Source organism: Anneissia japonica, unplaced genomic scaffold (assembly GCF_011630105.1).
Source record: "Anneissia japonica isolate Jap-2015-1 unplaced genomic scaffold, ASM1163010v1 scaffold708_len118720_cov121, whole genome shotgun sequence".
Lineage (NCBI taxonomy): Eukaryota > Metazoa > Echinodermata > Crinoidea > Comatulida > Comatulidae > Anneissia > Anneissia japonica.
In genome coordinates this window covers 74,662-95,618 of record NW_022749689.1, presented here as the reverse complement: position 1 = coordinate 95,618, position 20,957 = coordinate 74,662, and the positions used below count along the sequence as shown (strand labels likewise).

Here is a 20,957-nt window from a genome sequence, read left to right as displayed (position 1 = left end):
TTTTTTATCTATATATATATATATATATATGTGTGTGTGTGTGTGTGTGTGTGTGTGTGTGTGTGTGTGTGTGTATGAGTTGACATGGGGCCGAGTTGACTCGAATTCAGCCAAATCAATTGCTACAAAATTGAAAATCGAAGGCTGATTGGAAATCATTGATGAAAAAAGGCTTTCGTAACACTTAAACACTCCTGTGTTCTTCCTCAGTGTAAGGAAAACTGACAAAAAAATACAAAGTAAAGCAACATTCACACACGAAACGAAAAAAGAACATCGAATCAGCGGTAAAGTACAAAGGCGCCTTTGACACGAATACCATGTAATGGACAATGGACTAAAAATCAGTATTGTCATTATTACGTTATTATTGTTCATTATCGTTATTATCATTAATTTTTATATTTGCCTCTTTTATTACTATTATTTTTATTAATGCTGTTTTTTATTATTGTAAATTAAAAATCAATAGCAAAGGCAACGAAATAAAACACTTTAATTTTGGCTTTGCATTCAAATTTCTTTTGGTGATACAGTATTTCTTAAATATACAGTAAATTGCGGCCAAGTTAAGTTGGGACTGTGTTGTTAATTTCGTGGGTCTTGCATTCTTTTCCCTTCATTATGACATAGTGATGTTGTGGTGCATGAGTGTATCATATTCCTCGGTGGGGTTTCATCTGCTTTGTTGATGCCCTTTATGATCTTTGAGTGTTATGAAAGCCTCTTTTCCAGCAATTGTTCCCATAATGTTAAATTTACGACCTATAAGCTTTTTTAGCTTAACATCTGTAAGCGTTTCATTTGATTGTATAAAAGCTCCTGGAGGATAGATATTACATTCCGTTACTTTTACACCATTATTATTCAGAGATTGTCCTGACTATAGATAAATTAATTTGTATTACCTCTACAAGATATGTACAGGAATAATTAAAAATAGGGCTCAGAAGACAGGTGGGGGAAAGTAGAATAACACATTCCAATCACTCACAATTTAAAGGAAAACAATTTGATGCCAAATTTTAAAGTGAAAAAAAGCTTTGGCGAAATTATACGGATTTAACACACATAAATAGATTCAAGTAATTTGATTGGTGGATTTTGTACCACGTGACATTAGTTAATGTCCCCATTTCACCACTTATCATGAACACTTTGCTCCACCCTTTATTTCTTCCTTTGCACGTTGCCTATGGATACGAAATGACTTCAACCTAATGCAATCTTTTAATTTGTTAAAAAGACGCAAAACTGATTTTTTTTTCCCGGAAGGTTACCACGAAATAACGTCACGTCATATATAACCATAAGCCTACTTCTTGCTGAGCTTGTCTTAGCGGTGTGCAATGTATCGGAGATTTTGTTTACTGAGGGAGTTGTTATGGTTTACTGTGAAGTATTTCAATAGCGTCGATGATAAATAAAAAAACTAGCTCAAATTACACAAAATGTTTGTGGAATCGGCCTCTTATTTCCGAAATGCCCGGATGGATTTGTAGCCTAGGCCTAGGGTATAATAGCATTAGGCCTAGGGCCTAGGTTTTGTGCGGAGGTAAGGCCAAGGCTTGGCCAAACTGATTCGATCAGATGGTCTTGTGGGCCTGAGAATGGGGTGAAATGTTGATCTGCGGCCAGTAATGGCCTATACCCTATTCCCCAAGCAGGCGACAAGCATAACTTTTACAGTCTTGGACACTGCTTGGAAGATAATCAAATGACAAGGATCTATTTAGGTGTGTTATAAAACAAATAATAAAAGTTTTGTATTTGTGCAATGGAAAGAATATGTTCATTCGTTGAAAGGTATTCTGAGGTATTAGTATACTACTAAAGTGCTGATGGATCTATAAACGAAACGAGGTAATTGGCAAAATGTTGGGTGGCATTGGACCCTGGATGGTAATGCGAGGTCTGGTAAAATCCTGAGTTCACAACAATTGTCAAAAAGCTGGGTGGCAAAATGCCGATCGGTGAATGCCATAAGTGGTAAAAGTCCGATGCAAATGGGTGGGAAAATAACCTTTTTATTGTGTAATGAATTGTGAAATGATGAAGGTGTATTTTACCATTTCTCAAACATGCTCCATCAATGATCCTAAAGTCATCTAAAGCAATATCACCTGTATCACTCCTTCCTACAATTCCTTCAAACACTATCTGGAAGGTACTCAATGTTTCAACTGATATTTTTCCAAGTCGCCAAAGGTTTTCTTGGTTGTTTCTATTTGTCCACGCAGGTGCACCAACAGTACCTGTTGTATTGACTATGTATACATTCAGTGTGTTCACTGTGGCCCCGTACATGTGGTAGAACCACTTGACGCATGTACCGTTGGTTGCAGGATATGGCGATGTCCAAAGACGAGCGGTTTCGTTGTTGTATCGTGGATATGAAGTTTCGATGTACACGTAGAAACCTGTAAGAAGGTTTAATAGATTTTTTTTTAGATCTAGGCCTATTTAATATTTATTTTATTTATTTTGTTTGTAGTTTTTGAAATATATTCATTAGGAATTTACAATTTCATTTTTGAAATATAAATTCATGTCAGCTTTTTATTACCTTGTAATGTTCCGTAAGTGTGGTCATTCTCAGGGCCAGTACCAAAAGTGGGTGTTGATCCAGATGTTCTTATCCAATCAAAATCATCCGTTTGATCTTGTACAAAGTAACAAATGTATGGATCTTCGAAATCACATTGGGTTTGTGCTACAAATTAAACAAAAAAAAGAAAACAATAATAAGTAACTGCAGCAGTTGCAATGGTTGGAATAAAAAAAAATAATAACAATTTGTAACTTTCAGAAGTTCAGTAACATTTATTCAAATCGATATTCATGTGAAGGTAAACAATTAATAGCTATAAATTACGATTTAGGAATCAGATTAGAAGTTAAAAAAACTTGTCTCAAAATGATGAATAAACAAAAGATGAACAAAAGAGATTATAATATATATAAAATAAAAATTTTTAAATAAATATATAAATAAACAACATGCAAAAAAATGTATCTCATATCAGATTGTTTCTTTTAAAAATTTTATCAAATGAACGGTATAGAACATGTGATTTAAATTATACCTGCATAATTTAAAAGATTTATATTTAAAGTTTTTCTGAATAAATGTAAGTTATTGCAACTATTGACTTTATCTGTAATTTCATTCCATAATTTAGGACCATAGAATTTAACAAAAAATTGAGTCTTTGTAAGTCTTGCAAAAGGAATATCTAGTCTTCTTGTTTTTTCTAAAATTATATGCATTAATTGTTTTACCTGTGCAAATAATATTTGAAATTGAAATTGGTAATGAGTGATTTTCATATTGGTACATTAGGGATAAGACCTGGATTTTATGAAGATCAAAAATATTTAAAAACATTCAGTTTCTTAAATAAGGGTTTACTATGCTTTAATAGTAGAAAATCTTCTACGCTTCCTCTATCTGCAATTTTCGGCAATAAGTTTAATCCTATTGATATCTTATATGACAGAATTCGGTATGAACTTTTTAAATGATTATAAAAATTCATGTACTTTACAAATTTCACTCGTATAAAGCTACGTTCACATCAAGCCCGGATGCGGTCCGGAGCCCGGACAAAAAATCGTGAGTTGCTACGCTTTTTGAACGCTGCGTTCAAATCGCGCACAGAACAGGGTTGTTCAGGTGAAGAAAGTATGCGTTCGATTGGTTCGTCTGATTGGTCCAAGAAAAAAAAACACGCATGATTTTATGATGCAAATGGCTCTAAGATCCATCGTTCCAGATCTGGAGTCCGGATTGAAAATCGTACGAATTTTATGTGAACGGTCCTATTCTTTACCACTGAACCCATATTTCATGATTTTTTCTCCGGACTCCGTACCGGCATGCTGGTTTGATGTGAACGTAGCTTAAAGTAGAATCCGTCTTCAAAAATAGTTCCATATGTTAATGGTAAACTATACAAAATCTTTTTCATTTTAAAGACGACACCTAAACTTATTTAGGATTTACAAAATAAATTGCAGTTTCTTTGTAATTATCATTATCATTTTTTTTCTAAAACTATATCAATAATATTCCGATCAATGATACTAGATAAAAAAAAAGTTTCAATTAGTTGCAAATACATTGAAATTAAAAAAAAAAGTTTGATATATTTCAGATATAAGATTGTGTTCACTGCTTTATTAATTTCTTTTACTTGTATTTGTATTTATTGCTCTATATCTAATTTTGTAAATAATTCAATATTATATTTAAAGATAAAAAATAAAATATATGTCCAATGTAAGGGAGAGATTAAAAATCTAATATAAAACGGTTTAGAAAATAGTGTTCGTCTAAAGGAGAGTTTAGCAAACAGTGTATGACGTTTTGGAGCATGTCAATTTTTGACTTTGCTGCTTTTAAGAGCTGAAATAAACTCTTCGGCATATTGTCATTCATAAGCTATACGAAATTAAAACACTGAAGATACATAACATAAAGTGTCAACTTTTTAAAGTTTATGAAAATTAAGGAGCAGTGTGTGTGTGTGTGTGTGTGTTGGGGGGAGGGGGTGTGCGTGTGTGCGGCGCTGAACGCCAAACAATGACCTGCGAGGACAGCACGTTTTTTAACTATTAAAATTGTCTATATTTGGTTCTTGGTGGCGTCGTTTGAGTATGAAATGAACAAGCAGAAAACATTTGTCAAAAAAAAATTTGTGAATGCCAATGTCAGTGTTAGATGCACGATTATCATTAGCCTGGGTTCCAGGCCCTAATTTTAGGTTACTCACTCTTTATTGCACTTAGTGCGCGCCATACCTAATTTATTTGGCGTCCCATGCTCGATTTCTTTTTTTTTCGAATTAGGGCCTGGGCAAACGATTCATGCGTGCAATTTCCCACATCAAATTTGATGTGGGATATCGTATGCATGACTGATTTTGTAAATCACGTGATTGGCTCACCTCATGCATATTAATCAAGCTTCGTTAATTTTCCAAAATTGAAGATGCGGATGTCTCGACTAGAACAAGCTCCAGCTCCCTTTTGGCTACCTACTTAAATTAAAACAGTTAGTATAATAGTTCTGGCCTGCTGAGAACGACATTTACTGATAACCGTAGGTTATACTTAGGAACCTTGCTCCCCGCTAGCTGCTACAGATTTAGGCCTTTAGGGTAGAATATTGTTAAAAAGGTAGCCTCTGTAAGAACTTAAAAAATACGCCAAGCCTCTACTACTAGGCTAGGACTACTACTCCTGACTCCATCCAGACGAGGCCTGAGCCATCTTCCTTTAAAGTTAAAGTTTTGTTGTATTTGTATGGTATGCCATCTAGTCTAAGCTTAATTGTTTTTGCCATTGCCAAAATTAGTCTTACTAGGGTCTATTCTAAATATTTAGGCCCGTTTTATTACGGAGGACTATTTAAATTTAGTCATGCCAAACTAGTCGACGCGAGTGACTCAGTTTCGTGGCTCCAAAAATATAAACATTTTATTGGTTAAAATTGTTTATTTCGGTCCGCCCATTTATCCAAATACGGAATATAAGATTACGTCATTCTTTTGGCATCCTGGTGCCTGATTTCAGTGTTTTACAAGTCGCTTATTCCGTCTATCTCTAAATTAACTTTCTCGTTGGTGGCGCTGTCCAGAATGAGAAAAATAATAACAAATAAGAGACTTGTGGTAAGTCTAGATTACCATCTGACTATTCGTCATTATGTTTTCGACATGATGGAGAATTTACTTTCAAAGTAGTCTTTATTGATTTTTGCCTGTTTGTATCAGATGATACAAATGACCATTAGACTTTTCATGTAAATTGTTTTGTTAGTTTTAATAGTCAATGTTGTGAGTGTTAAAGGGTTATTTTTTTGTTCTCTCTAGTAACATTTCAAAATGCTACTAATGGCAAACCATTGGACGAAATTCAATCAAATTTCGTCATTAAGAACAGGCGACACCTCTTACACCCCAGTCTGGGATCAGGGTAATATAGGCGTCATCGGGGTCAAATTTTCAAAAAACTCCAATTGAGCCCGAATTTACCAGGAATGATCCTTAGGACCTTGTAAACATAAAAAACGACTCTTCACCTCTAGGTCAAAAGTCACAAGGGTCACTATAGTGAAAAGTATCAAATCATAATGAAAACTTGAAGACATCTGCTCACTGAACGGTTCACTGCACACTTAAACACAGTAAATGAGTCAAAACCCGAACCCCTTTTCTCACAAAATCGACTATATAATTTGAATGGTTTCATTTGGCAATTTGGGGCGATCGGATTATGAAACTAGATGTTTTGAGCTTTATAATCATCTATGTATTTTTACAATTAATGTAAAATTTAGGGATCTTTTTTTTTTCAAAATTGACTATCTCTTATGCTTTTGCATAGGAAAAAGGTTAAAATTAGAGTGTTTTCTTGGCATACTTCCTGCTTCTTTTACCATAACTCTGCAACGACAGGTCGCTAAACTTTGGGGTGAACGGTCAATTGTAACTCATAAATTAAGCTTTCTTTTACCATGTTTCATGCTGGTTGCTTAAATAACCATTAATCATTTTTTCTTTACAATTTTGTATTCAGAAATGTTTTTACCTTGTCTATGAATGACGTCACGGCTTAAGGCCAATAGCAGCTACGAATTTCGAGTTTTCTGCGGTTAGTGCGTTCGTGCATAAGATGTAGGTCAAATTTACCTAAATGAGCTTTCGTCGCAAACAGAGGAAAAGTTTTCATTATGATTTCTAGTGAGTAATGATTGGACCAATTGCATTAGACAGACTCCTACCAAACATGAGGTGTCCACACAGGTTAAGCTTGAAGGTCACAGTGGTTATCTCTTTAAAAATGTCTGGGTTCATGTTCTATTGAACATAGTATCTCTAGTTCTTTACCCAGTCAGCAGCAGCTGACTGGGTTCTGTTTCTTAGCAATTTCTTCTTTCTTTACCCAGTCAGTAACATGCTGACTGGGTTCTGTTTCCTAGCAGTTTCTTCTTTCTTTACCCAGTCAGCAGCAGCTGACTGGGTTCTGTTTCTCAGCAGTTTCTTTCTTTCTTTCTTTCTGGCAACATTTTAAAAGGCTACTAGTGGCAAACTACTGGACCGATTTTATTAAAACTTGGTCAGTAGGACCGGTGCCACCTCCCCATTTATGTGTGGGGTCAAAGGTCACATAAGAGGCATTAGGGTCAAAAAACCAAAAATCCTATAAAAGACTACTTGTCTCACAAATAACGTAGCACAGTCTTGTCCTTTGCACATAATTTACCAGGAATGATCCTTAGGACCTTCTAAACATGAAAAACTACTCTTCACCTATAGGTCAAAAATCACAAGGGTCACTATAGTGAAAATTATCAAATATTGCTAGTGACTAACGATTGGACCAATTGCATTAGACAGACTCCTACCAAACATGGGGTGTTCTCAGGTTGAGGTTAAAAGTCACAATGGTTATCTCTTAAAAATGACTGGGTTCATGTTCTATTGAACATAGTATCTCTAGTTCTTTCTTTCTTTCTTTCTGGCAACATTTTAAAAGGCTACTAGTGGCAAACTACTGGACCGATTTAATTAAAACTTGGTCAGCAGGACCGGTGCCACCTCTCATTTATGTGTTGTTCACAACTTCGGGTTAAAGGTCACATAAGGGGCATTAGGGTCAAAAAACCAAAAATCGTATAAAAGACTACTTGTCTCACAAATAACGTAGCACAGTCTTGCCCTTTGCACATATATATTGGCATAAGGCAGGGTCTATAGGGTGTTCAGGGATAAGGGGTCAAAGGTCATTAAGGGGTATTTTTCACCTTTTTTTGGCAACATTTCAAAACGCTACTAGTGCCAAACAGTTGTGCCGATTTCAACAAAAACCTGGTCAGTATAATCGGTGACAACTCTCATACATGGGGTGGTTACTGCTTGGGGTCAAGGGTCACCTGGGGGGCATTAGGGTAAAAAACTTTCCAAAAAAAGACTTCTTCTGTCACAAATAACATAGCACAGTCTTGTCCTGGGCGCGATTTTTTTTCCGTACGAAACATTTGCATGAAACTTCACTCGGGCCATCTCGGATTGACTCGACTAAGTTCGATACGAGGAACAAGAGCAGACACTTCGCAATGTCGTGACGCTCGAGTTTTACTATTATTGCTCTTTCTATGTTTACCTACGATAGGCTTATGATGTCACAGATTTATGGGATGTACGTGTGTAACTAACTGTGGCCTTCTTGGATGTTTATTAAATGTTAGTATAATATCTACAACAACAATACCAGATATACCAGGTAATACCAGAGGCTAGAGAGAAAGAGGATAAACTATGGGCCTAACTACAGGCTAAGTTAGGTCCTACCTTGTATAGGCCTAGGGTCCTACGCTGACACCAACAGTCACGCTTTACATACAAACGTTGATTGAAATTTTGAAAAAAAAAAATGGAAAAAAATTAAAGCATGAAATAAAAAATAGAGTGCATAAGAGAAATATTATTAAATAAATAAAATATACAATTCGGCGGCGTTATTGAACTTGACCAAACTATCCTTGTAATGTAATTAATGTTAAATAATAAATAATAAATAATAATAATAATAATAATAATAATAATAGTAATAATAATAATAATAATAATAATAATAATAATTTCAGCATTTATTACCTTGACCTAAACCTTGTAATGAAGAACCATACTATTTACTAGGCCTATAAATAATAACTAGCCCAGGGGGAATATTTTTTGTGTTATTTCCCTTAACGACGATTTTTTAATTGTTCTCTAATTCATCCATGGATTGTCTAAGTTCCCCTTAAGGTAGGCCTTCAGGTTGGTTTTAGTAACATAATAATAATAATAATAATAATAATAATAATAATAATAATAACAATAATAACAATAATAATAATAATAATAATTTCAGCATTAATTACCTTGACCTAAGCCTTGTATACTATTTACTAGGCCTATAATTAACAACTAGCTCAGGGGGAATATCTTTTCTGTTATTTCCCCTTAACGTCGATTTTTCAATTGTTCTCTAATTCCTCGATTGTCTAAGTTCCCCTTAAGGTAGGCCTACAGGTTGGTTTTAGTAACATAATAACAATAATTAATAATAATAATAATAATAATAATAATAATAATAATAATAATAATAAATAATCATTTCGGCATTACCTGTAATTAACCTGGTCTAGTCTTGTAATCAAGAATCTGCAGATTACTATGCCTGATATTAATAACTAGGCTTAGGCCGATCATTTACCGTATACATTCATTGGTGCTCTGCCATTTGGCAGGTCTTATAACATCCAGTATTTTAGAGCTGCCTCTTTTCAGCTCTTCTCTTAATTTGAAAATAACAGTGTCACCCTGTTTCATTTGATCAAACGCCCCGAGAACTCACGCACTTTTCCTTACTCTCTGTACTTTCCCCAGAAAGCGTATATTTTTTGTAGTTAGGCCTACCTAGGTAATTATGCAAAACCCAGACCTAACTAAAAAATAAAAATTGCCACAGTATATAACTCAAATTTAAATAACACTTTTTTACTCGTGCAGCTCAATCAAATATTATGTCATTTTAAACGACCCATTAGTATTAGCATGGTAACATCAATGTATTTTTAAAAGTCAGACAGCGACGTTCTCTCAGATCAGAAGTTGTTGATGACCTTTTGACCTGAATTCTGCAATATGAGATTTTCGGGTCGATTCAGTCGAGACGGCCCCAGTGGAGTTTCATGTAAATGTTTCGTACGGAAAAAATCGCGTCATGGGCATATATGTATTGGCATAAGGTAGGGTCGTTATGGTGTTCAGCGATTTACAGTCAAAGGTCATTAAAGGGTTATTCTTTTGTTCTCTATAGTAACATTTAAAAATGTTACTAATGGCAAATCATTGGAATAAATTCAATCAAATTTCGTGATTAAGAACCGGTGACACCTCCTACACCCCAGTCTAGAATCAAGGGTCACATAGTCATCGGGGTTAAATTTTCAAAATAGCCCAATTGAGCTCAAATTTACCAGGAATGATCCTTAGGACCTTCTAAACACGAAAAAATACTCTTCAACCCAATCAAAGTTGATCATTAAGAACCAGTGACACCTCCTACACCCCTGTCTGTCATCAGTGGTTACATAGGGGTCATCGGGGTCAAATTTTCAAAATAGCCCAATTGAGCTCGAATTTACCAGGAATGATCATTAGGGCCTTCTAAATATGAAAAACTACTCTTCATCTATAGGTAAAAATTCACAAGGGTCACTATAGTGAAAATTATTAAATATTGCTAGTGACTAACGATTGAACAGTTGCATTAGAACATGGGGTGTTCACAGGTTGAGGTTAAAGGTCACCGTGGTTATCTCTTAAAAAATGACTGGGTTCTCTAGTTCTTTCTTTCTTTCTGGCAACATTTTTACCTGTCTCTTATACACATCTTCCTTAGGACCTTCTAAACATGAAAAACTACTCTTCATCTATAGGTAAAAATTCACAAGGGTCACTATAGTGAAAATTATCAAGTATTCCTAGTGACTAACGATTGGACCAATTGCATTAGACAGACTCCTACCAAACATGGGGTGTTCACAGGTTGAGATTAAAGGTCACAGTGGTTATCTCTTAAAAAATGACTGGGTTCATGTTCCAATGCATAAGGCATGGTCTATAGGGTGTTCAGGGATAAGGGATCAAAGGTCATTAAGGGGTAATTTTTATCTTTTTTCTGGCAACATTTCAAAACGCTACTAGTGCCAAACGGTTGTGTCGATTTCAACCAAACCTGGTCAGTATAATCGGTGACACCTCTCATACATGGGGGTTTTCGCTGCTTGGGGTCAAAGGTCACATAGGGTCATTAGGGTAAAAAATTTTCAAAAAAATGAATAAAAGACTTCTGTCACAAATAACATAGCACAGTCCTGTCCTGGGTACATATGTATTGGCATAAGGTAGTGTCTTTATGGTGTTCAGCGATTTATGGTCAAAGGTCATTAAAGGGTTATTCTTTTGTTCTCTCTAGTAACATTTCAAAATGCTACTAATGGCAAACCATTGGACCAAATTTAATCAAATGTTGTCATTAAGAACTGGCGACACCTCCTATGCCCCAGTCTGGGATCAGGGGTCACATAGGGGTCATCGGGTTTAAATTTTCAAAATAACCCAATTTAGCTCAAATTTACCAGAAATGATCCTTAGGACCTTCTAAACACACAAAAAAACCCCCTCTTTACCCCATATGTCAAAGTTCATAGGTCAAAGGTTCAAAATGTTACTAATGGCAAACGATTGAACCGAATTCAATCAAATTTGACCATTAAGAACCAGTGACACCTGCTACACCCCTGTCTAGCATCAGTGGTTACATAGGGTTCATTGGGGTCAAAATTTCAAAATAGCCCAATTGAGCTCGAATTTACCAGGAATGATCCTTTAGGACCTTCTAAACATGAAAAACTACTCTTCATCTATAGGTAAAAATTCACAAGGGTCACTATAGTGAAAATTATCAAGTATTTCTAGTGACTAACGATTGGACCAATTGCATTAGACAGACTTCTACCAAACATGGGGTGTTCACATGTTGAGATTAAAGGTCACAGTGGTTATCTCTTAAAAAATAATTGAGCTCGAATTTACCAGGAATGATCCTTAGGACCATCTAAACATGAAAAAAAAAAATATTCTTCGCCTATAGGTCAAAAGTCACAAGGGTCATTTTGGTGAAAGTATCAAAATATTGCTAGTGACTAACGATTGGACCAATTGCATTAGACTCCTACCAAACATGGGGTGTTCACAGCTCTAAAGTCACAGTGGTCATTTTAGGGTCAAATCCTGAATAATGGCTTGGTTCATGTTTTATTATACAGGTCAAATTTCATATGTCAAAGGTCAGTCTTTTCCATATTTTTTAATGTTCAAATTCATTATGAATGATACTTAGGACCAGCATTCTAAATATGTTTTAATATGCTCTTAATGTCAATAAGGTCAAAAGTCACAGGGGTTTCAAAAAAATCATATTTGTTATATTAAAAATAGTACTAGTAGACCTATAGTTAAAACTTAAACCTATATATCTTTGTCTAAACATACATACTCTGTACTATGCTAAAGGTAAATTTGATCTGTCGGCCGGGTCAATGTAATAAGAGTTTCAGTTTAATCAAAGCACAAATATAATCTGTCACCAAAATAAAGACACTCCGATTGCACATCTCTCCGATTGATGCTGTAAATCACAGATGTTTCTTTACAGGGAAAATTTCAACTGGTGAATGTCCCATAGACACTTAGTGTCCCATTTCATTGTAAAACAATCCATTCTCATACGCTACTAATGTTTTTAACTGATGGTCATATTATTAATTATATAAGAACACAAAAACATCAGATTTAGGATGTGGCAGTACTACCATCTGTAAATTTGTATATAGGATCTGTGTGTAAATAATACCTTGCATTTTTAACTAATATCCCAACTTCATGGGTTATACACCAAGCTTAGGAAGGTCATTTACCTTAAGGTCATTTGCCTTAATTCAAGTGACCACACATCATTTGGGAATGTTGATGAGTTTCCCAGGTACTAGACAAGGACAGGCAATTACTAATCCTTATTGGTCAGATGGTATGAAAGGTAATGCTATATCACATATATTTGTACTTTTACAGACACTCCTCAGTTTGTCCTCCCTGAGTACACATTACTTTCGCTTTCTATCAATTTGTATATATCATCAACTTGTTTCTCAAGTGTTTTTGTAAATACACTTTTCACTTGGAATAAATTGTACAGTTCTACATATAAATTAGTGTGGTGTATTTTTATCATCTCATCGTACACTTAAACTAAAAGGATTTTACAACATCTTGTAATTACTTTAATTTATACTTTTGTAGATACCTTTTATTTATAATGTGTTTTGTATAAGTTAATTAACTAGGCCAATGTATTGTGAATATGTATGGGCTAGGCTTTAGCCCCAAGAATCATTTTGGCCCTTTATATCCTTGGGTACATAATTGCAAAATCTTCCTCTTGCTAAGTGCCAAGTTATGTTAAGTGATGGTAGTAGACCTGTACATTAAACCTCAACCTATATTCTTTGTCTAAACATATACAGTACTGTACTATGCTAAAGGTAAATTTGATCTGTCGGCAGGGTCAATGTAGTAGTAGTACAGTTCAATCAAAGCACAAATATATCACCAAAATAAAGCGATTTCGATTAATGCTGAATATCAGAACCGTTTTTGCACAGAAAATGTCAACTGGTGAATGTCCCATAAGAGACATGTGTAGTGTCCTAAAATTGTACAACATTCCATTATAGGCTACAACTGGTTTTTAACTGATTGTCATAATATTAATTATAGGAACACAAAAACATCAAATTTAGGATTTTACAACATCTTTTAAGTACTTTAACTTTACTTTTGTAGACCGCTACCTTTATAATGTGTTTTTAAAGGTTATATAACTAGGCCAATTTATTTTTTTCTAAATCTATATAAATAATATTCCGATCAATGATACTAGATAAAAAAACAAACAAAAAAAAAAAAACAGTTTCAATAATTTGCAAATACATTGAAATTAAAAAGAAAGTTTGATATATTTTAGATATAAGATTGTGTTCACTGCTTTATTAATTTCTTTTATTTTTATTTATTGCTCTATATCGAATTTTGTAAATAATTATATTATAATGTTTAAAAAAATAAAGTATATGTCCAATGTAAGGGAGAGATCAAAAATCTAATGGGTTAGAAAATAGTGTTCTGTATAAAGGAGAGTCGAGCAAACATTGTTTGACGTATTCGAGCATGTCTTGTATTATAATTTTTGACTTTTAAGAGCTGAAATAAACTCTTCGGCATATTGTCATTCATAAGTTTATATACGAAATTGAACACTGAAGATACATAACATAAAGTGTCAACTTTTAAAATTTTATTTAAGAAAAATAAGGAACAGTGTGTGTGTGTGGTGGGTGTGTGGGTGTGTGTGTGTGTGTGTGTGTGCAACGCTGAACGCCAAACAATGACCTTAGTGGACAGTACGTTTTTCAACTAGTAAAATTGTCTATATTTGGTAACGTCGTTTGAGTATAAAATAAACAAACAGAAACATTTGTCAAAAGACAATTTTTGAATGCCAATGTCAATGTTAGATGCACGATTACTATCTGAATCGTTAATTATGTTGTACTAAGCAGTGTTGGAAAGCATGTTTCTGAACTTCGTCATGGCACTGTTAAGTCAGTGACGACAAGACCAGAATCACTATGTGTGAGACTTTTCGTCATTATTCGTCAAAGTAGTCTTTATTGATTTTAGCCTTTTTGTATCAGATACAAATGAACATTAGCCTTTTTATGTATTGTTATTGTTTTGTTAGTCAATGTTGTAAGTGCTTTCGACATTTTACAATTTTCATCTTTTGTATTAATACAGTTTGCCAGTTTTCTAATTAGATTTTAACGTAACCGGCTTCTGTCTTTTGATACTTTGGACATTTTTACATTTTTAATAACTTGTGTCTTTATTCCGCTCGATTAGTTGGTACCAACAGTTAGTTTATACCTCCATGGTAAAACCCACAGTTTTCGTGCAACTTCATGATAGAATTTAGTAACACGTTTCACTCGTGTATTTGGATCATTCCAATAGTTAGCAATACAGGAGAATAATTTTTGAGTTTAAATTTAGATTTTTGACCTTGTGAATATTTTACATTCTTGTCAATAACCATTAGTGTTTTGAACTGTTTTTTCTATCCTAAAAATTAAATAGATTTGTTCGTATTAAAATCTAGAGCATTCAATTTGTGGTCACTGTATGTACAAGTTCCTGTATTCGCTCTGTCACAATAATCTGGCTATCGAACGGAAAAGTATGTTTTTTCCTTTTTGTCTGATATTTACGATAACTATTATGTGTTGTGAAGTGCCCCGCACTGATGACAACATAAAATTCTGTTGTAATCAACATCCAGCTGTTCTTTTTTAGACTGTTTGTTTAAGCCACGTACATTAAAAGTCGCTAAAGAATGAACCATTTTTGTCTGAGAAAATGTGTTGTAAACAAATAATTAGTGGGATATTGATAATAGACAAAGTGTGTACTTTACAGTATTGTATGCTTTTAGAATATCATATTTCTTCAGAAAATCTACTATTTTCTTTTCACACTTTTAATTTTTTTTTATTGATTTATTTTTTAAAATGTATTGTCCCATGCTAAATACCCCCCCCCCAAAAAAAAAATCATAAAAATATATTTGGAAATTAACTTGCCCATTTTGAAGTAACATAAAAGTTATTAACTTGAACATAGAAATTAGTGTATTTAAAAAATGTCTACACATTAGTTTACATCGAAAAACGATAGAAACACTTCCAGTCACTGAAAGTGTTTTATTATTTTTATTATTTTTTTTTGTTTAAAAATCAGGGTACACATTTTTTAAATTCAATAATTTTTATGCACAAGTTAATAATTTGTATGATATTGCAACATCAGCAAGTTTATTTCAAAATTATTTTTTTAATGATTTTTCGACTTAGCAAGGGACAATACATCTTTAATGATAATTTAGGTTGCGGTGGAAATTTTAGTAGTGCTGAGTTTCAAAATTATTATTTCAACTATAAAAGACAAATAAGTATAAAAAAACAATTTGCAATATACACCATTTTCGCGAAATTTGAAATTTTGTTTGTTTGGAGAACTATTATGGTTGAGATCGAACGAGGGCGGTGCCATCTTTGTTGTTGTTACGGTGAAGCTACGTGACCGTGCAACGCGAGGGGATTTTGTGCAAATCAGGAACTGTTGCATGTGGCTAGCAAAACATATTAATTTTACCTTTTGGAAGCTGCTAAACGCAATGTTCCTTTTCTAATTGAACACACTGGAGATACATCTCGACCTACTTATACAATCGTTTATTCATTTCACTTTATCGTAAATAACAAAAAGCACGTTTTTAGTGAAGTACATATTTTAAGTCGGCAATTTAGGCTGACTCTAGGCTGATTAAACAAAATCGGCCTGGAGGTATTATTTTAGTCGAGGTTCCAGTGATTTAGTCGTAGTGCTAGTCGAAGTTCGTTTCAAGAATACGAAATGACGTAATTTTGAAGTTTCAGCTCGAAATAGGAATAAAGTTCGATTTAAGAGTACCAGGGTGGGTCTTAAAAAGTATTTTAATGTTGACATATACAGCAATTACAGTAATTCATTACAATAGGGGAATTAGTTGTACCACATAGTACGGACTGTATTTGTTATGCTGTGTGATTACAGATAAGGCCCATTCTTTGTCGAGGGGGATCAGACGAGCTGACAATGCATGACGTGAACATACAAAGCCACGCCCCTTCAGGCTGAACCTGTTGTATTTAGCAACCGCGTGAATTGGACGCTTCTATTTACGCTATCATGTTATAAGATCTTTGATTAAAAACGCATAAGCCTATAGACCATTACATGGGATTTATTTTGAAACAGTGCCACCAACTCACTGGGAGACATCCAGTGCCCAAGCCAGCCTGAGCATCCGAGCATAGTTCCGAATAGAGCACCGCGCAGCGGATAGTGCTGCTAGGTCTTTGGTATAGCAGCAGTAGACAATAACAGATACGATCTTGCTAATTACTGTAATTACTGTATATGTCAACATTAAAATAGTTTTTTAAGACACACCCTGGTATTCTTAAATCGAACTTGATTCCTATTTCGAGCTGAAACTTCAAAATTACGTCATTTCGTATTCTTGCAAACGAACTTCGACTAGCACTACGACCAAATCACTGGAACCTCGACTAAAATAATAGTTTTACCTGTGTGTTTTTCTTTCCAAAATTAGAATCCCTGGAATACATATAATCAATTTATGGGGCCTACACAGAGTGAAATAAAATATAGGCCTATAATAGTTAGTCTTATTTTAGCGGTAGGGATTAGGCCGTAATCACAGAAAGAAATAAATCAATTCAATGGCCGTAGGCCTACTACTAGTATTAATATACTGTACTTAGTCTATGGATATTCCAATCTTAATCCTATGAACAAATTATGGCTTCCAGGTTAGTGCAACTACATATTTGAAACGAATAATATTTTATCCAGCTATGGCATGCGTGTATCTGAACGTAAATTAGCTTCTACTTTGATATAGTTACTGGAATATAAAATGAATAAAACAATAAGTGCAAATTTGGTATAGTTACTGGAATATAAAATGAATAAAACAATAAGTGCAACTTGAATAACATTTTTCTTTTAATTTATATTATCCTCACGTATTTTAAATTATCCAGAAAAAGGAACACGAATATTCGTTAACAACCCACACCCAGTGGGTCTATGTCCTTTTCCTTTTATCTGAATATTAGTGTATTTAATCTTTACTTTTAGTTTCTAAAATTGTAAGGCAATCAGTAAATATTTACCATATTATGATAACCTATCATATATTTATTATTTTAACTGCAATTGATTTGTTCAAAATATTGCAATCAATGAGTCTATTCATCCGTGATATTGATTGATTGTAGACAATAATTGCGAGAATGAAATGTCCGTTGAAGTTGTATTAAGCTATACTATCCTATGGTTTTCGTTTGGTTTGTTTTATTCGGTACTCAACATTCACAAAGAATAATGAAAAAAAAAATATGGGACGATAACCGACCAGAGCCTTGCAGGCGCCACCGTTCCTATGCATGATACATGATACCTATTTTCTGATTAAGTCATAATAAACGAAATAATCATAAAAAATATGGTTGGGTCAAATTTGTGTTGTGGTTGAAAAATTCAGTGGGAGTCTTTATGGCTAAAAATAGTGATTTTAGACCACATTAGTAATGTAAATTGATAGGCAAATTACAGTAATATTTTTAGCAAATTTCTTTGAAAAAATGTCGTAGGCCTAGGGCTTAGGCCTAGCTAGGTATACAGTATTTTCATTTTACAGTAGTTTGGAACGATATCGAGAGTGGGGGAGCTGGCACTGGCCTACCAGACTACAATTTATTTGAAAATAGCTTGGGCTCGAGTGTCCACACCCAGTGCTGTCTCTTATACACATCTAGATGTGTATAAGAGACAGAGCCTGGTGGGCATATGAGTTGAAAAATACAGGGGAGTCTTTATGACCTAAAATAGTGATTTTAGACCATATTGGTAATGTAATTCGACAGGCAAATTACATTAATATTTTTGGCAAATTTCTTTGAAAAAATTTCGTAGGCATAGGGACTATAGGCCTAGCTAGGTATACAGTAATTTCATTTTACAGTAGTTTGGAACGATATCAGGAGTGGGGGTGATGGCAGTAGCCTACTAGGACTAAATTTATTTGAAGCTATCTTGGGTCCGATCGTCCACACCAGTTGGGCCCAATCATCTGTCACCCGAAGTTTTCATTACGATGATCAAGAACGTATACTACCTAAGCCCTAGGCCAGGCTTAGATTGCTGCCGTCACTCTGCTACGTATACTACTACCGTATAACAAAGAAAGAAACACATTATTTAAATGTATTAGACGATAACATTGATTAAACGATCTACCACCCTCGCAACCAGTAACTATAGACTGTACTAAACCAGGCCAAGCCTAGGCCTTGTGTTTTTGTGGAAAGCCTAAGCTGTAGTCGGCTGCCTTTATATCTTCACTTGTCTTTAGTTTGCATTCAAAGGGTACACTGCTGCATAGCCAACTGTCGGAGATATAGTACCTTTATGTGACTACTCATACAACAGAAAAAACATCGCATTGAGGTAGCGAAAAATGGAGATCTAAATAAAAAAAACGATGTATTTCAGCATGTATTTTCTTTCTTTTTATTTTAGGTATTCTTTAAAATGCCTATGCCTACAACAATTGATTTTTTTTGCCGCAAAACTATAATAGTTTCATCCATGGTTGCCGACTTGACGATCGGTTAGCGTGAGCCCTGACTGACTGAACACTGCAGAAACTTCACATCGAACTTGGCATCGCAAGGTAAAACAAAATGTCGGAAAACTTTTCTTTGACGCATGCGCATTTGCATAAATGTCTACACACACACGCACACACACACTACACACAGGAAAAACAGTGAAGAGTGATTACAATAGTTCCTATTGCATTACATGCATAGGAACTAATAAAGCTGAAGAACAGCTTAAATTCAATGGAGTCCGATAAACAACCAATTATTGTTTAGTTACGGCCCATGCTGAGTGGTAACGGATCTATCTATGGACTGAAAGGCCTATGTCATCACAGAATGACGGGTAGCATTATACCTTGGGTAAGGTGGTAAAAAGCAAGTTTCGTAACAGGCCCTGCCCAGGTGTTACAAAGCCGTGTGGTCAATTACCGGGTGGTGTATGTGTTAAAAGACCGATGCAAATTGCGGCAAAAGGAATAATAGCCTTTTTATTGTAGTGAAATAACATGTATGCCTACTTTACCATTTCTCAGACATGTTCCATAGGTGATCCTGAAGTCATCTAAAGCAATATCGCCTGTAAAACTACTTCCTACAATTCCTTCAAACACTATCTTGTAGGTACTGCTTGTTTTAATTGAAATTTGACCGAGTCGCCAAAAATGTCCTTGGTCGTCTCTTTCTGTCCACACGGGTGTACCAACAGTACCATTTGTATTGACTACATACACATTCAATGTGTTCACTGTGGTCCCGTACATGTGGTAGAACCACTCCATGCATGTACCGTTCGTTGCAGGATATGACGGTGTCCAAATGCGAGCAGTTTGGTTATAGTTTCTCGGACTTGAAGTTTCGATGTATATATAGAAACCTGTAAAAAAAATCATAAAATAATTGTTTAGATTTTAAGGAGATTGATTTTAAGTAATTATATTCAAAATGATGCTGTTTTAATTATATTGTGTTTATTTTCAGCAATATTTTTATTAAGAATTTACAATTTCGAAAAAACAAATATAATTTTCATGTCAGCTTTTTAGTACCTTGTAATGTTCCGTATGTGTGGTCATACTCAGGACCAGTGCCAGAAGAGGGTGTTGATCCAGATGATCTTATCCAATCAAAATCATCGGATTTATCTTGTACGAAGTAACAAATGTACGGATCTTCGAAATCACATTGGGTTATCTCTAAAAATAATTAACAGAACGCAATAGCATTAATCAAATTAATTCAAAACCAAAGCACAATAATTCATAACTACATAGAGAACTTTTTCAATTGTTGCCTCTACCTGTAATTTTGGACAATGAATTCCTGTCATATATCTACCTTAGAATTGAGTATGAACTTTTTCAAAAATAATAATAATAAAAATAATCTCAAATCTCACTCGCATAAAGTCGAACCAACCGCCACAATAACATAATTCAATATTTAAATAGTAAACAAATAAATTATTAAATATTTTAGTTACAATATTTTTTTTTTGCAATTCTTCGAACGAACTAATGACGACTCCTGCATACATTAATCATTTAAAATTTCAAATGTAGGTTCTTTTAATTCTATTCTACCATATCAGCAGCAAAGCACCTTTTGGGTTACCATGAGAGGGCGCAATAGTTGCAGTGAAGCACAATGCTACTTGAACCCGTAATGATCTTGTCAATTGTAGTCCCGGCCTCCTGGACCTGAGCCTAAGGGGGGCTTAGCTGGGGATGTAATTTACAAAACGTTTACTTGCATGTAAAAGTCCCGACAACATCCCGGCAATGAAAAAAATACATAACAAACAATAACAATCAAAGGTGACTCAAACTCTGTCGTGCGTCCCCCTGACCTCACTGAAGTCTAAAAAAATGATAAGCGACACGGCACTTATTATTTTACGCTAGGCCTTAGCCTTTCGTTCGTTTGGAGTGTTCAAGCAAATCGATTCCAAGACTTGGTCTGCCACCCCTATGGACAAGATTGTCTG

General features: G+C 34.6%; 1 protein-coding gene across 1 annotated transcript in view; it reads right to left on the bottom strand.

Moving 5' to 3' along the window:
- Positions 1–6,445, bottom strand: part of LOC117121132 (MAM and LDL-receptor class A domain-containing protein 1-like) — a 31,267-nt gene extending 24,822 nt beyond the window's left edge. Inside the window, exons 1-3 of the mRNA XM_033266233.1 lie at positions 6,427–6,445; positions 2,567–2,713; positions 2,070–2,420 (exon numbers count right to left, since the gene is read on the bottom strand). Of these exons, the coding sequence (XP_033122124.1) occupies positions 2,070–2,420; positions 2,567–2,713; positions 6,427–6,445 (517 nt within the window). The remainder of the gene's footprint in view (positions 1–2,069; positions 2,421–2,566; positions 2,714–6,426) is intronic.
- Positions 6,446–20,957: the final 14,512 nt, after the last annotated feature.